This window comes from Myxocyprinus asiaticus, chromosome 11 (assembly GCF_019703515.2).
Source record: "Myxocyprinus asiaticus isolate MX2 ecotype Aquarium Trade chromosome 11, UBuf_Myxa_2, whole genome shotgun sequence".
Lineage (NCBI taxonomy): Eukaryota > Metazoa > Chordata > Actinopteri > Cypriniformes > Catostomidae > Myxocyprinus > Myxocyprinus asiaticus.
The window spans coordinates 16,911,534-16,927,767 of record NC_059354.1 but is presented as its reverse complement, the minus strand read 5'-3'; the positions used below and the strand labels follow the sequence as shown (position 1 = coordinate 16,927,767).

General features: G+C 37.7%; 1 protein-coding gene across 1 annotated transcript in view; it reads right to left on the bottom strand.

The window, feature by feature from the left end:
* LOC127447692 (partitioning defective 3 homolog B-like) overlaps positions 1 to 16,234 on the bottom strand; it is a 466,221-nt gene that overhangs the window by 74,617 nt on the left and 375,370 nt on the right. The window contains 1 exon segment of the mRNA XM_051709699.1: positions 9,631 to 9,748. Within this exon segment, the coding sequence (XP_051565659.1) occupies positions 9,631 to 9,748 (118 nt within the window).

The window sequence follows — 16,234 nt, the reverse complement described above, 5'->3', positions numbered from 1 at the left end:
TGGTATGAGACAAATGAACAGCGCCATGCCACCCGCCTGATAGTCTCCTTTGCGTGAGACACACATTCCAGCCCTGTGATGCAGAGAAAGGGTCCCATTAGGCCTGTCTGAGAAGGTAATGAATATCCACAAGGTCATGACCTCTGTTCAGACATAGTTACATCACCATCAGAGGGGTTACTGAGGCTCAACATTTGCCCCCGAAGCTCAAGATGAGAGAGGGAGAGGGAACAGATAACAACCCTCATCTGTCTTTATCACTTTCTCTCGGATGCTCTGTGATGTAACAAGTTTTGAAGTGAAGACAGACTGCTGTGGTAAAAAACATGCTTTCTGAGACTATAAACAGGGGTGTGGGGATTAAACCGTGCAACTTCAATCCTGTTTGAGATAAATCAAGCCTGTTAAAATGGATTAGTGGAACTTTCTTATTAAGTGAGTCAGCCATTGTGTTTATTAGTGAGCAGTTTCATCTTTTTTGGCCTTATTATCACTTTTATGGATACAGATAGACTATCAGTCCAGAGAGGGCAGGGATTGATAAGGAGAAGAGGGGGGAACAGGACTAAAAAATGACTCTAATTGGATTCAAACTTGCATTGCAAGTGTCAAGCATGGAAAGCATGTGCATTAACTGCTATGTTGCAGCTAGGCCACATTTAAAAATAAAAATATTAAAGAATAACTTACTAGGGTCTCTTAATTTAAAGTCAAGCCACATCATGGATTTGAACCATTGTATTTCTGTCTCTTTTTTTTTTCCTTTTTTTTTTTGAGGTCCACTTATTATATTAGTTAAAAAAAAAACAAAAAAAAAAACAGAGGATTTTAATGGATGCACAAACTTAAACAACAGAGGATTTGAGGTCCGACAGTGAACAAGCGGCGCTTTTGATGGTGCATTTAAGGAATAAAAGTAAATAATTAAAGAGACAAAACTTCTCAGAAAGAGAAATTCAAGTGGAACTCTGCACAAATATAGCATCCTTCCTATATCATCTATCAAACGATTTGTAACAGAATACATTTTTTACACCCCTACTAAATGTGCAGTCATGTGATAATGTATTCATCTTCTGACATCAGAAATTAAACTCCTTTTTACAGCTTACAGTTTCAATAAATGTTCTTTTGGGACAAGGAAGGAAGTATAACATTCTGAAGGTTACTGTACATTTTCATAATACATTAGTACAAGTAATTTTATCTCAAACAATCAAGGAAAATTTGATTTCTCATGGTATTCCCCCTTTAAAGAATGATAAAAGAGAACTTTTAGCTACCATTCTTGCTGCAGGATGAAATGGAGTAAGACAGTAAGAGGCAGTTAAAAACCATGAAAACTTCCTCTTCAGAAAGGGTTTGGAGTGTATTGCTGGCCGTTTGCAAGTCAAAAGCCTGAGGTCTAAAACATTTATAACAATCTAAAGCTGGCATGGTTGACATCCTGAATGCATTAGTCTTCGTAGAACAAGTTCGATACAAAGGACAAAGCCTGCTCTCTATGAGGGAGAGAAACCAGAGAGAAACAACAGCAGGTTGTTCCATTGCATCAGTTGCCAGCACACAGAAAAAAAGCCATTAAGAAGAAAATCGGGCTGGAAATGAATGATCCTGCCCTCTAATCTCATCATAGCCATGCGGTGATCAAGAGGGCAGATTATCACACACAAATTAGTGTGGAGTTCAATGTCGCTCCCATGGGTGGCCATTTTGTTTGAGGTTAAGGTGAAAACTAAAGTGACTTGAATTCATTGAAAGAACAACAAAGTAAACTCTCATACAGTCAACACTATTGTACAACTATGACATTAAATGAAAGCTCAGGAACATATAGAGCAAATTATATTTCATAAATATAGCATATGTTATGATCTACTTCATTAACTCTTGGAACACTAAAGTAATTCCAGGGTGTCTGATAAATATTGCCTGTACTTATGAATGAGAACACAACAGTCCCCTGAATTCTGCTGCAACAGAGAGACCATTCACAGAAGACAAAAATGTTCACAGCAAAAACAAATGGGGAGAAAACAGTTATTTTGCCCCCAAAGCACTGGCTTGTTATTTTTAAAACAACATCGTAAGAGGCAATGGCCTCTCTTGTTTCTCATTGAATAACCAGCCCCAGATGTTATGTGGTAGGTAGTAGCTGGTTTCTATATCCATTGTCCAAGAGCAGCTGAAGAGAAAGATATAAATTTCCCCCTCAACAAAATCATTGTGGGACAGACAACTTATAACCATTAAAGGGGTGACCGCCATTGGCCACGTTCATAGACACTTTTATTGGAAATTTTGTGTTTTGAGTTGGTTCAATCTTTGGTGGTAACTTGATCTGATAAAACCTTAAAAGTGTAAATCATTTGTGGTGGGTGGTCTGTGGGTGATTGCATGCTCTGGCATGGTTCGCTTCATATGTGAAATCAAATAGAGAGCACATTTAATGCCCCTATCCCAAATGGTGCACTTCAAGTGGACCTGTGGTCTTGTGTCCTTCACTTGCGTTTGTCTGTGAAGACCACAAGACTGCACAATTCCCATTTGTCATTTTATGATTCAGAGGAGTGCTCACAAGCTCCCTCTTTGTGGCTGCTATGTGCACTTTTGCTGAGCCCATACTGGTGCGGAAATCACCACAGACTATAACCCAACAGTCTCTGGTCCTGTCTCGAATGAAATCCTCAGCCCTTATGGTCTTCCTTAGAGTACACACTTTGCCACATGGGCTGTTGGGTAATAGTCTGACGTGAAGTCAGTCTTGGCAGAAGGGCATATTGAAGATTCATAGTGGCCGCAAAGGGGGGCTCTTTTGAGTACCTTCCTGAATCATAAAATGACATATGAGACACTCTGCGGTCTCAAAGGCCCCGTTTACACCTGGTATTAAGATGCATTTTGAACTTTCTGACTGAAACAGGAGGACTCTAAAGACAGGTGTAAACAGGGTCCAAAACATTTTGAGATTTCTGCCCTTCAACTACATTCTGAAGTGGTCAAATGTGGTGAAAAATGCATGTGACTGGGCTCGTAGTGTAAACACTCATCCATCTGAATGCGTTCGAAAAGCAACAAAGTGACGCTTACTCACCTGTCAATCAACCGCTCTGCTAAAACAAGAGTTTAAACTTTGTTGGTTACTTGCCACTTTAAAAAAAAAAAAAAAAAAAAAACATCCAATTGGAACATTTTAAAAAGCGCAAACATACACATTCACAAGAACTTCTGATATCAACATGCAGCAACACAGATCGGAAGCACACATCGAAAACTCAATTAATACAGGTAATTCACTAAAACAACTGAGAATTCCGCTCTAAACATCATGTTAGTGCTTGTAAATGCAAGGATTTTGGAAAGAAAAATTGCAGCACTTTCTTTTTCTTCTTTTTTTCTTCCCGCTTTACTATCATGCAGTAATACAATGACATTGTGACTGATATATATCGTCATGAAATCAGGGTCCCCTTCCCTCCAAATCCAAACAGAAGTGGTCAAAATAGACGCATATTACAACAAGGTGTAAACAGTGATGTGTCGTGCCTGTCCATTTGTGATCAGTTTGCCCAAAACACATCTTAATACCAGGTGTAAACAGAGCCATAGACTTCACGGATGAGCACAAAGGCAACAAAACCGCAAGTCCACACCAAGTGCATCATTCTGGAGAGGGTCTATGTGGCATTGCATCACTAAAGTGTAGACTCAGAGGAAGACTGCAAGAGCTTTGGGACAGGGCCAATATCTGACTGCAACAGAGCTCTGTGTGACCTAACTAAATAACTGCTAAACCGACGAGCCAGAGCAACGGTGGTCTAACTCCAAAAACCAATAGCTATGATGTTTTTTTTCCATGTTACCTCAGTTGGAGTACAACAATTGGTGATTACACAAAGTACATTGTTATGAGGCATGCTGACATCCAAAATCAGACAAGAGTCACTTACACAGTGAATCATCATCAATAACAGCCCGGCAAAAGGACTTAAACACAGACGTCTTAGCGGTTTGATTTCAAAACGAATGCGTCTGGACATTTAAAGGGTGAGCTTAACCAGATCTCACTGACAGCTTTCCAAGATCTCCACTGTGGGCTTCTAACTCTGTGATCTTAGAGAGCTTGGACAGCAGGGTTGCTCTTAGGCGCAATGGAAACTTGCTGACTTATTAGGGTTTCCCCAAGTCAGATGTCTCTTTTTCTCTCTCTGCTTCAACTTTGTGGTTTGTAAGGCTCCCAGAAAGGAAAAGATGACAATGGTTAGCTGGGGGAATGTGGGGAACAAACATTCCAGAAGACAGGAACCTAAATACCGTTGCCGCTTATTGTTACAGTCCTGGCTAGGTCTATTAGTGTTGCTAATTTTGATACATGCTTTTGCATGAACTGGGATTCAGAACTAACATCAAAGGATCAAATCACATCCTGTCCCTCTGATGCCCAAATCAACCTTGACTTTGTAGAGCTGCTACCATGACACCCACAGCTGTACCACAGGATCTCAGGTCTAAATCCTGCTGAGCAAAATGGGAAAACACACGAGGGTTAGACCAGATCTCGCTCAAACCACAACGAAAGAACTGACGCTTACACAGTGAAATCCAGCACTCAACTGGAGAATATTAAACAAATATTCTCCTCTAGTATTTCAAGGGAAAATATTTCACTACTGGCAATGGGTTTTATGAAAGTGTAACTTAAAAAAATTAAAAATTAAAATTAAAAGGAGTTACGGGAAAAGTGTGTATGGGGATTTCTTTTCATTGTGTATGCATGTATACAGTAGATGCAGCTGTTGACGCGTAGATCTGGACTGTGTCCCAGCTTAGGAAAGGAAACAGAGGCTGTTCTTTAGAGCAAGGGAGACAGAAAGACTTGTGAGGTTAGTTTCTCATGGACTGTATCATTTCTCATGGACGAGGGAGAGAGCAAGAGAGAGTGCTATTAAATATTGCCTGTTTTGACTCCTGGCTGATGTCTATCCTTCATTAGGACCTCAGCACTAAGGTGGCAGTTGTTGCATTACCATACCAAATTTAACTGCCTTACAGGCCCTATAAACAGTCACAAGACTACCATATATATTTTTGGATGCTACTTGGATATTCCCCATGGCTTATCGGTTGCACTCTCATGACTGATTCTGTAAAGAGAGGCTTTTGAACATGCACAGCCTAATTCACAAGCCCATTTGCTTGAATTTTTCACAGGGTAAAAATAGTTTCTGGACACATTAGACACTGCAGAAAACAGTGTGTCTTACGTTTTATCTCAACATCTGAAAATTAACAGCATGGACGCAGCATGATAGCAAATGCATTTGCCTTAAAGCCTCTGACGTGCAAACAGGAAATATTAAAGTTTGTGTACTTCCTGTTTGCATGTAAAATGTAACGACCACACAGAGGAGAGTGGGGCTAGTTGTCAGACAGGGAAGTCTTAATAACGATAACAATTGCACAATTGTGTGTTCTCAAGCAGAGGTTTTGTATGTCGGTTTCAAACACTTAGTTCAAAATCCTGTTAAATTAGATATATTTTTTCTGAATTCTACCCTTCCCGCTGTCTTATTAATTCTACCCTTCCCGCTGTCTTGTTATATATAGAGATATAAAGGGTAAAGAAGGTAAACAGGAGAACATAATCAAACCACACTGGCATACAAAATGGTAAATTATATAATAAAGGCAGATATTTACCGAAAGGTCTAAATGTGTTCTTAGGACAAAGATATTTTGGTAACACTTTCTATGAAGCCTGTATTATAAGGGTATTCTTAAAGCATTATAATATGGTAATAAACCTTATAATATGTTGTATTGTCTCATAAATAATTGTAAAAACAGTTATAATATGATATAATACTTACCTGTTTATGGTTAACAAACGATCACGATAAAACACTATCAACACTGCGTTTTATCCACATTTATTTTAAGCTACAATATATTATAGGTCTCATAGTTATAATGTATTATAAGTTTCATATTTTGACATTGTTTACTTAAGATTAAAACCTGCACAATATTTTTCTACAACTTATGAGTGGTCTTTTACCACTTCAAGTCAAATGACAAATGCAATGTCTTCTTGTAAACATCCAAAAGGCTTTATAAAGCGTTAAAAAAAAGAAAAAAAATAATGCAAGAAATGCATAATAAGTGGTCTTTTTCTGCTTTAAATAAAGTAATAGAAGCTACAGTAGGTCTTCTTTTATACAGCCATAAGATATTATGAAGTGATTATAAGACACATTTGCTTTGAACATTTTTATTATAATACTTAGAAAATATAATATTTAATAAAATCAACAAAACCACATAACATTATTTCAGATGTAACTGAGTTATCAGCTTAAACTTGCTTACATTAAAATGAACATTGGCCTCAGATGAAACACTCAAAAATGAACAAAGTAACAGCTCTACTAAAGGCTAGGCACTGTAAATTATGAATATTCACTCATTTGCGTTCTGAGAATGTACGAAGTCACAAGAACGTTTATTATAAGGCATTATGCATACATTGCAGGTTTCATTGTGTAATGCTGTCAGTGTTAACGCATGTGATTAATTAAAAATGTTTAACGCATTAATTTTTCTAAATCGCGATTAAGTCGTACCGATTTGACATTAGATTCTGATATTTTATTCAGCTCTGTGTGAGTTGTAAACACTGTTAGAGGGCGGGTCCTTTGCGATGTGTTTAGAGGGGACATTACACTCAAACACACAACAGCTAGTCTGTGTCAATGATCAAGTGCTGGAGAAAGAACCACTTATAAAACTAATGCTTAAGGGACTTCACTTCACTGAAGTCTGTCACATGTCTTTTATAAATCAGCATTTTACCACAGAAGCATGTCCATTCTTACAAGCCCACTGTGCAGCTAGTTTTTCTCCCTGTTGACGCTCTGCTCAAATGTAATATAATTTCAACTTTGTACCCATTGCCGCCGAGCTTTTGAAATGCCAGCTAATGATCACCGGACAGTTTGGATGAATTATCTTTATATTGGAAGTGCCAGTGCTAAAAGCAGAACAAGATGCGCTTTCATATGGAGTTCAATGCAGCGCTTGATGCCCTGACACGAATCATGTGCATCACATATCTAAAGTGAAAAGACAGCCTGCCGACTGATTAATATTAAATGAGGCTATAATGCGCACTGAAATGAATACTAGTTCTTTCAATCAGTCAGCATGCCACTTAGACATTTAGTGAATTTCTTCCAAAGTCTTTATACTGTGGAATTTGGAAAATGTTAATATGCATTTTTGTTACACACTGTATTGTTTTGCTGTATTGTGCTTTTATTTCCAAAGAACAAATAAATGCATTATGACAGGAAATAAGTATATATACAGAGTCAAATTTTACTACTTTTAAAATCTGAGATTAATCGTGATTAACTATGAAAAATTATGAGATTAATCGCGAATAAACATTTTAATCTACTAACAGCCCTAGTTGTAATTCACCGTATAACCACAAATAGGTTAAGTATTATATCATATTATAACTGATATTACAATTATTTATGAGACAATAAAACATATTATAAGGTTTTAATAAGTCATTATGCATGCATTATAATGCATTAAGAACACCCTTATAATGCATTATAAATACATGCTTCATAAAAAGTGTTACTGATATTTTTCATAAATGTCAGTTTAGGGCATGTTGTCACATTTTTTTCAGGGTAGGTTATCACATGTGTTTTAAATGCCCCAAGCGTACTTTTTCCTTTTGAACTGTTTCATGAATGGTATTGTGCCTCATCGTTGTTTTACTTCACAAATTTAGCTGATAAGCCTATAATAGGCTGTTTAATGTTGCTACTGCAATGTTCTTCACTTCCTGGTTACCTTTTGGAAAACACACATTGTTTTCTTGGTCTATAAGAACACAAATACTGATGGCACAAATACCAATCCTGAATTTCATCCGGAGGCCAGAAGTCCTTAAAAAGTGAACTTGTGGTCACTGAAATGACTATACCAAAGCCATGACACTTAGTCAGCACAGAAATTCATGGAGTGTTCAAACAGTCATCAATCAAAGTCCATACACAATCCATATCCAACCCCACTCTAGTTTTAGAACACAGTTTGGACCGACCAAGTAAACACTGCAACTCTTCACATAAAGACAACAGAAAAAAGAAATGGTTGGAACATCAGCAGCTGGGTCCTTCAGAGGAGGGAAGGAGTTCAGTTGGCTAAAACGTTCACTAGAGAGGTAGACTTTGTGTGAACTGAACTGTGTTTGTGTGGGAATTAGCTGTACAATTCTGTTTACAGCATTTGGTGTTAGATTAGTCCAACAGAACTATCCCAGTCCAAATATACTTATTATTTCTCAGTGTTTATTGTGAACATCCTTGACAGATATGTAAGGGATGATAAACAGGGTGATCAGGACCCCAACAAGAAAAGAGGCAGTCTTGTATCATCCTGAAGGTATTTATTTTTAGATGAACACCTGGCTGTTCAGTATCCGATTATGTACACAGCTACTTACCAAATAATAATAATAATAATAATAATAATTTAAAAAAAATAAAGAGACAAACAGGTGGAATATTACTTTGAGTTAAAATTATATAAATGCAATAAGAAAGAGGCCATAGGAAGCATTGAAAGACATAAAACAAGTCGACCTATGTAAGAAATACATTGCCTGGGACAACGATCAAATATACAGTTTAGTGGACAATACGCAAAACACATTTGACCAGATAATGCTGCAACTGACCATTCAGAATCAAGTATTCCAGAGAGCTGTGTAATAAGTTAAGATATGAATTGTTTTATACCCATAAATGGGATAAACCTGAACACAGAAGACAGCAATAACAATAGACAGACATAATATATCTGTCATGAGGTGTATTTATATCTGTGGTGTAGACTACGTCACAGTAGCAGAACAGGGCGAGGAAAGTTCTGTGAATGTCTAAGTGCGTGTGTGTGTGAGTGAAGTCACAGGATATGGTGATTTCTCTCATGTTCCCTTCAGGCAATCGTCATCATTTCCACAATGCAATCATGTGGCCTGTAGGTAGCACAAAGCATAAAAAAAAATGAGCTAAAACTGCTTTCCTTTGACGGCAAAATGGTTGCTGAAAACTATTGCTTTGACGCAGTAAATGTCTGTTTCCTTTAGACGCTGAATAAATAGATAAATAATCACAGATGAGCAAACAAATAAATGCAGTGTCGACCTTAATGAGCCGGCGTGTTAGATTGGGTGATTGCTGTTTGGAGTTAGTTTAATTCGATCTCCCTCTCTAATTCCACAGCCTGCGATTCTTCATTGTTCACCACAGCTCTACATAAACAGACGTTAGCTCATTTGAATTTGAGCAAGGTGTACAGTAACTATTGATCTCACAGAAAGGGAATTGCTAAGTGTTCTGAACAAAAACATTATTCTGGATTGTCTGGATCTTCATAATGTAAGGGGCAATGCCTGAGACCAATGCATTTGGTGGAAGTTTCTGTGAGTTCTGATTAAGAAAGGGAAAGCCTGTATTGCATAGTCAGTATGGAAATAATGAGGCAGACAAACACAGGGGGTTCCTGTGATTGGAAAGGTAAAAGCATGTGGGTTTGATGTCTTACTCTTTGTGGGTCGTACTCTGGTCCTCTACGTCGGGCCTCCAGTTCCTCGTAGGCTGGAGCTGCTCCCTCTCTACGAGCCTGAAGATACTCCCTCCTCAATTGCTGGATACGGTCCATACTGCAGCCAAAACACACAATTGACTTAGCTCAGCTATTAAATTAAGTCAGTTCATATTAAATCATACTTGCAAACACCTGACATCATGTTAACGACAAAAAATGTCATTAATCACATAAATGGCACATTTTGGAATCAAAACCGAGAATTTTGCATAAATGCGAATAGTTTGCGTTATGTGGTGTAGAGCAGTTGCTACAGATCAGGGCTGGTAACCGAAAGGCTCTATCATTTGCACATATCACAAACTACTGGGTGAAGACTATTGAGCTGAAGCAGATGGAGAGATGATTCAATACAGTGACAGATAATCAACAGCCCTTTGTTACAGGCTACTTCAAATCACATAATGACGCACGCTCACACACAGAAGACTCAGAAAGATAGTTTCATTTAAAGACCCCATGAGGTCAATTTTTTGTTTTTTGTTTTGTTGAGGCCATCTGTATGCTAGTGTACTCCTTACTAGTGTAGATTAAATTTTCATGCTGATCAGTATTATTAATCATTATTAGCATTCTTAATGATTTTGTAGCACTATTAATCATTTGTACTATATTATAACATTTATAGTTTTGTAGTATGTTGTCTTTGTATTGTCACATTTACCTTTATATGTTTGCTATAAGCTTATATAAGTTACATACACATCTGTATTACTTAGACCTTAACTTGCCAAGAAAATTTCAGAGAACATGTGATTTGATTCTTGCTAAGCAAGAACATTGCAGAGATGTGATTTGACTTTCGCTAAATAGAACATGTGATTTGCTTCCTGTTAAAACAATGGAGAGGTAGTTTTGCTGTTTTTCCTATGGATGCATTTAAATACACCATGTACGAGTTAACATCCTCAGGGAAAGATGGGAAGACCATCTTATGGTACTACTCTTCAATTGAAATTTGTCTTTCTGTCCTATGTCTGATAACAACAATAAAGCAAAAAAATGAACTAATTCTTGGCAAGTAAATTTGTGTCTGGCTCCGTGACTTTTCAACGGGGAAAAGGCAGAAGTGCAACTTCTTCTCTAGGGATGCACCAATATCACTTTTTCTCTCCTGATCTGATTACGATACCTGAACTCTCAGTATCGGCCGATAACGATCTCGCTCTGATACCAGTGTTGTTTTTCTTAATCCGTTTAGAATATCTATACCTCACTGTGTGGAACTAATTGGGAGTACTATTTTATATGTAAATAAACAAAAACCTCTGGCTTTTATTTTGATGGTAGGAAGACCTAAGACTCTGTATGTAGGTTAGTTCATGGTAGAATAATTATCTTTTTTTAAATCTGGTGAAATGCTCCTCCAATGTACAGTACTGTGCAAAAGTTTAGACACTTGTAAAAAATGTTGCATAGTGAGGATGTCTTCAAAAATAATGCCATAAATAGTTTTCATTTATCACTTAATGTCATACAAAGTCCAGTAAATGTAAAAAAGCTAAATCAATATTCGATGTGACCACCTTTGCCTTCAAAACAGCACCAATTCTCCTAGGTACACCTGGACACAGTTTTTCTTGGTTGTTGGCATATAGGATGTCCAAGATCCTTGGAGAATTCACCACAGTTCTTCTATCTATTTAGGCTGTCTCAATTGCTTCTGTCTTTTTATGTAATCTCAGACTGACACGATGTTCAGTGGGGGGCTTTGGGGGGTGGGGGGGGGGGTCATGACATCTGTTGCAGGGCTCCCTGTTCTTCTATTCCAATCTTTTCTATTTGCAAAAGTAATGTTTGTGAGTCTAACATTTACATTTCCTATTGACACACTAAAGCTGAAGAAAAAAATAAGCCTCTTAAGACAAATGCTTTTGTGAAACATCTTATGTGCCTAAGACATTTGCACAGTACTATATGTTACAGGTGAACCAAACTATTGAGCATTTATATTTAAGATGTAGTTAATGTGGAGCACTCACATATTCCACGCCACTCTGAGGGCTGAAAATAGCAGCTCATCACGAGCCTGTGTGTGCTATGTGAGAGTGTGTCAACAGAGCAACACCCTTCACTGAAATGTGCTGTGCATGCATACTATTTACTTATTAAACAGCGCCTTTTGAAATTCACAAAGCTATCGAATGTCTTCAGACTTTGAATAAAATGCACGAGTCATATGTGCTACTTTAATGGTGCTTCACTGGTTCTTTTCATTCTTGGGAGCTTGACAGTAACGTCCATGAAAACAAATAGTACTGGATTTAGATCGGGCTTGTCCGACTGATACCTGATTCATCAAAAAACGTCAGTATCAGAGCCGATACCGATCCAGCTATCGGATCGGTGCGTCCCTACTCCTTACTCATAAAAATGATCTTTTAGCTGATATACAACTTAAAATTTTTCTTCAGGGGCAACGGACTGCAAATATTGATGACTCACAATTGCATTGTAAACATTTTTGCCTAAGGAAAAGAGCCTCTTATGTAGTAAAAACAATACAAAAATGTAGAAATCTGTGTTAAAGATCAACATGGTATAACTTAATAACGTTCCACCCTTCCAAAGCACAGTATAACATCTCTCCCTTTCCAGACACAGCTAAATGACATGCTTATCAGACATTCAATAGGAGAATGAGTGATATTTTTCTTGCTCAAATATTGTGTCGTGGCACAGAACTGTGGAAATGTGACAATAGAGATAAAGTCCTGTCAATCAGTCATTTGATAACCAAAACTGAACAAAAATCTAAAAGAAGAGGAAGTACTGCAGAGGAAGTTCAGTGCATTGTAGAATTTGTAATGTTTTAGTAATGTTAAGACAGCATCACAGTGTTTACACCTTTCACGGCAATCAATCTACAAATGGTTTACGTAAAGTAATATCTGCTGGAATTAAGCTGGAATAGGAGAAAGTATTTTGACATTGAAAAAAAAAAAAAAACACATTTTAACTTTAAGTGATAGGATGTCTGCCATGATAATCAGAGATGTTTTCCTAACCGTCAGGCATCAAAAACATACTGTAGGCCATTTAGTTTCTAGCCACACCCACAGTAAAGTCTTACTGGTCCAAAATCCCAAGCCACATAGATGTATTTTAATTATAAATTATTTTCTGATTTGCTGTGATTTTATTGCTTCACACATAATTTCATTTTCAGTGACAGAAAAAAAATCACTGGAATCTTGATGCATTGCACCTAGTAAGGACGAGGTGTAAATACAGTATGTGCTCACAGTGCTCGACATGTAGTGGAAAATGTAGTGGAATCTCTCCCTGAAGAAAACATTCCTTTTTTCTCAATAAAAGTACAACTCTACAACAAGAGAACAAATAGTAATTTCATTGAAAACAAAGTGCACACTGATCACTCTCCAAAACTCCCTGTACAGAGTACACTGAAATTACATTTTCTTTTTTTCAGGTTGCTGACCAATCAGATTATCTGAGAGAGAACGAGAGAGAGAGAGAGAGAGAGAGAGAGAGAGAGAGAAGAGGGAAAGAAATACTTGGAGAACAGAGGATGAATGAGACAGTATAGAGATTAGATTTAGACAAAACGAATTAACATGTCTTTTTAAAACCTCGTTAGGCAGACGGCGCAAGTGCCAAGCATTCCAGAGGGATGATGCTGTGGGAACAGGCCAGAGCACTGTGACCAGGGAGCCACACGCACGCACACACACTCCTGTACACGGGACACTGAACTTGTACAGTCTATGCAGAAACTCACAAACACAGGGACACACATGAAGAAAGGTTGCATCATGGATTATTAACACACACCCACACAAAACACTGTGGCCGTACTCTGTCCATCACGCGGCTGTCATAAACAGCCTTTTTCATCTGTTGTTCTTTCAGGAACAATAAAGATTACTGTGACTCAAGCAGGTTTAATGTTGCTGCCGCTGCTGTAGTTCCGGAGGTGTTACTGTGAAGCACAAATTCAGACACACACGTAAACACAAACACACAAGCACACACACTCACATTTTTGCTCTCTTTGTCACTGCTTTTCCAGGCCACAAAGTGTAACAGAGTACCCTGAACTCCCTGAGATCATGTTCAGTGTTATACACAGTGTCTACACTGCCCTCAGTCCGACATAACAAAATTGCAACACAGTGATAACAAATAGTGACCGGGGGTGTCAAACACCTAAAAAGGACAAAAAAGCTCCACAAAATTAGGTCTTGATGCATTAAGTTTGGAACAAGACACTTGAAAAAAACAATGGTCTTGCTGCACAAAAGTTTGAAAATGTGCATGCACAAGGAATATTTTGGGTTTATTTGTGGCATAACGTTGATGACCACAAAACATTTCAACTTGTCCCTAGTTTATTTGAAAAAGCAAAAATCACAGCAAAAGTAAGGCATTTACAATGGACATGAATGGGGCCAGTCCATAAACATTAAAATACTCACTGTTTCAAAAGTTTTACCACAAGATATAAACATTATTCTTGTTAACATGATTTTAGTGTGATAAAATCACTAACTAACCTTATCTGTGTAAAGTTAAAGCCAATATTACAACTTTGTTGCCGACTTAGCATCGGTAAACCCTGTAATCGATTTTTCTAATCAGTGTTGAACAGAGATTTTATCCCACTAAAATCATGTTAACAAATATAACTTTTTTTACATCTTGTGGCTATACTTTTGAAACTGTGTGAATTTTGATGTTTATGGACCGTCCCCATTGACTTCCATTGCAATTTCCTTACTATTACAGCAATTTTTTTTTAATAGCCAAGGGACAAGTTAGTTATTTTCTGTTGTAATCAACATCATGCTACAAATGCTGTCGATTGAGCTTTAAAGGTGCTGTAAGCGATTTTTTCATTAAAAGGTATGAAAAAAATATTCCTACTCCCTGAAAGATATTAATGAAATAAGTGTCATAAGATATCTCACCAGTCTCTGTGACAGCACTAGACTCTGTAAACAGCAAATAAGAATGTGTCCACGGCATGACGCTTTCGACCTGTCAATCATTTTGCGCGTTCTCATAATATTGTAGTGGCTTAGTGCCATTTTTAAACCATGTTGTTCATAACAACTGTCTGTTGGGGGTGCTATTTTGCTGCTGTTGTTTTAAACAACTGTTTCTGCACGATGTCGGTCTCAATAAAGCTAATTTGTTATCTTTGGAGTGCAGGTTTTGGAAAGAGGGGGCGTGGCTAATTCAACAGCTCAGTCTTGTGGAAGTAGAACGGCTGAAATCGGTTACAGCACCTTTAACTTCTATTGTACCTGGAACATTCCTTTAAAAATTCTTTAAAATATCTCCTTCTGTGTTCCACAGAATAAAGAAAGCCATTCAGTTTTGGAATGACAATGAAAGTGAGTAAATAAAGACAGAACTTTCATTTATTTATTTATTTTCTTTCATTAAGTTCCTATGAATAAATCATGAAATAAGACTTCACACATTTTACTGTATATTTAACATATGTTTTATTGTGCATGATTTATCAGAGCATTATTCTAAAGAACACCTCTGAAACATCTTTCTTACCGATGTAACCAAAGCTATGAATGCAGGGAAATATTTTTAAGTTACATACATAATTTTACCGAGATTAATTGTGTTATAAATCCCATTAATTGTCGTCTTTACATTCATATCAGCTTGACCCATACCGACATGACCACATGCACACTCAAGACCAAACACATAAACAACCACAGAAATAAGCCCCCACATAGGAGAAACACTCTGAGCCACAACTGCACTGTTACAGATCAGGGTGGACAGCAGTAGGTCAGACAGACAGTAGCTCATCTAGGGAGGGCAGACGCAGAGTTATGCCCCTGTTACAAGCCCACCATTTTTCACTTCTCAATCTCAGTGATTGGAGAGCAGAGAGAGTAGAGTGGGAATGTGTAGCAGTATCCATCTTCTCTCCACCACGGGTACTTTACACAATTTATGAGGGCAGAGAGTGGAAACAGAGGAAGAGGGAACAGGGGATGAAATCACATGCACAAGTCTGCATCCAAATCTTGTATTGATCGGAACAGCGAATAACGCCATAAAATACTAATACATAAAATATTATGACCTTTAACAGCTAAATTGGAATCGACTACAATGGAGAGCGATGGTATTATGCATACAAACTTGCTGCGGCAGTTGTAGTTCACATTAATGCCATCTGAAATGGGCCAATACTGTTGATTTCTTGACTGTGTTATTGTCAGGACGCCTACACACTAGAGTTTACACTGCGTCAGAGAAGACTGAAAATCTATTGGTTACAATAGTGATGGTGCATCACAAGGGTGCAGAGGAAAAAGTGAGGGTTTACGAAAGTGATGTTCTGTCACTTTTGTTGCAAAGCACTCTGTCATAAGCATCTGTTGACCAATGAGAATTAAAGAAAGGCAGGTGCAATTTCTATATCCCCAAAAATGCATCGTACACATTCCTATCCATAAAATGCTCTGTCAGAGCTTTCTAAAGTCTGTAGGCGACATTGCTTTGTGGAACAACGTGCGAAACAGCAGTTGCACTAATTCAT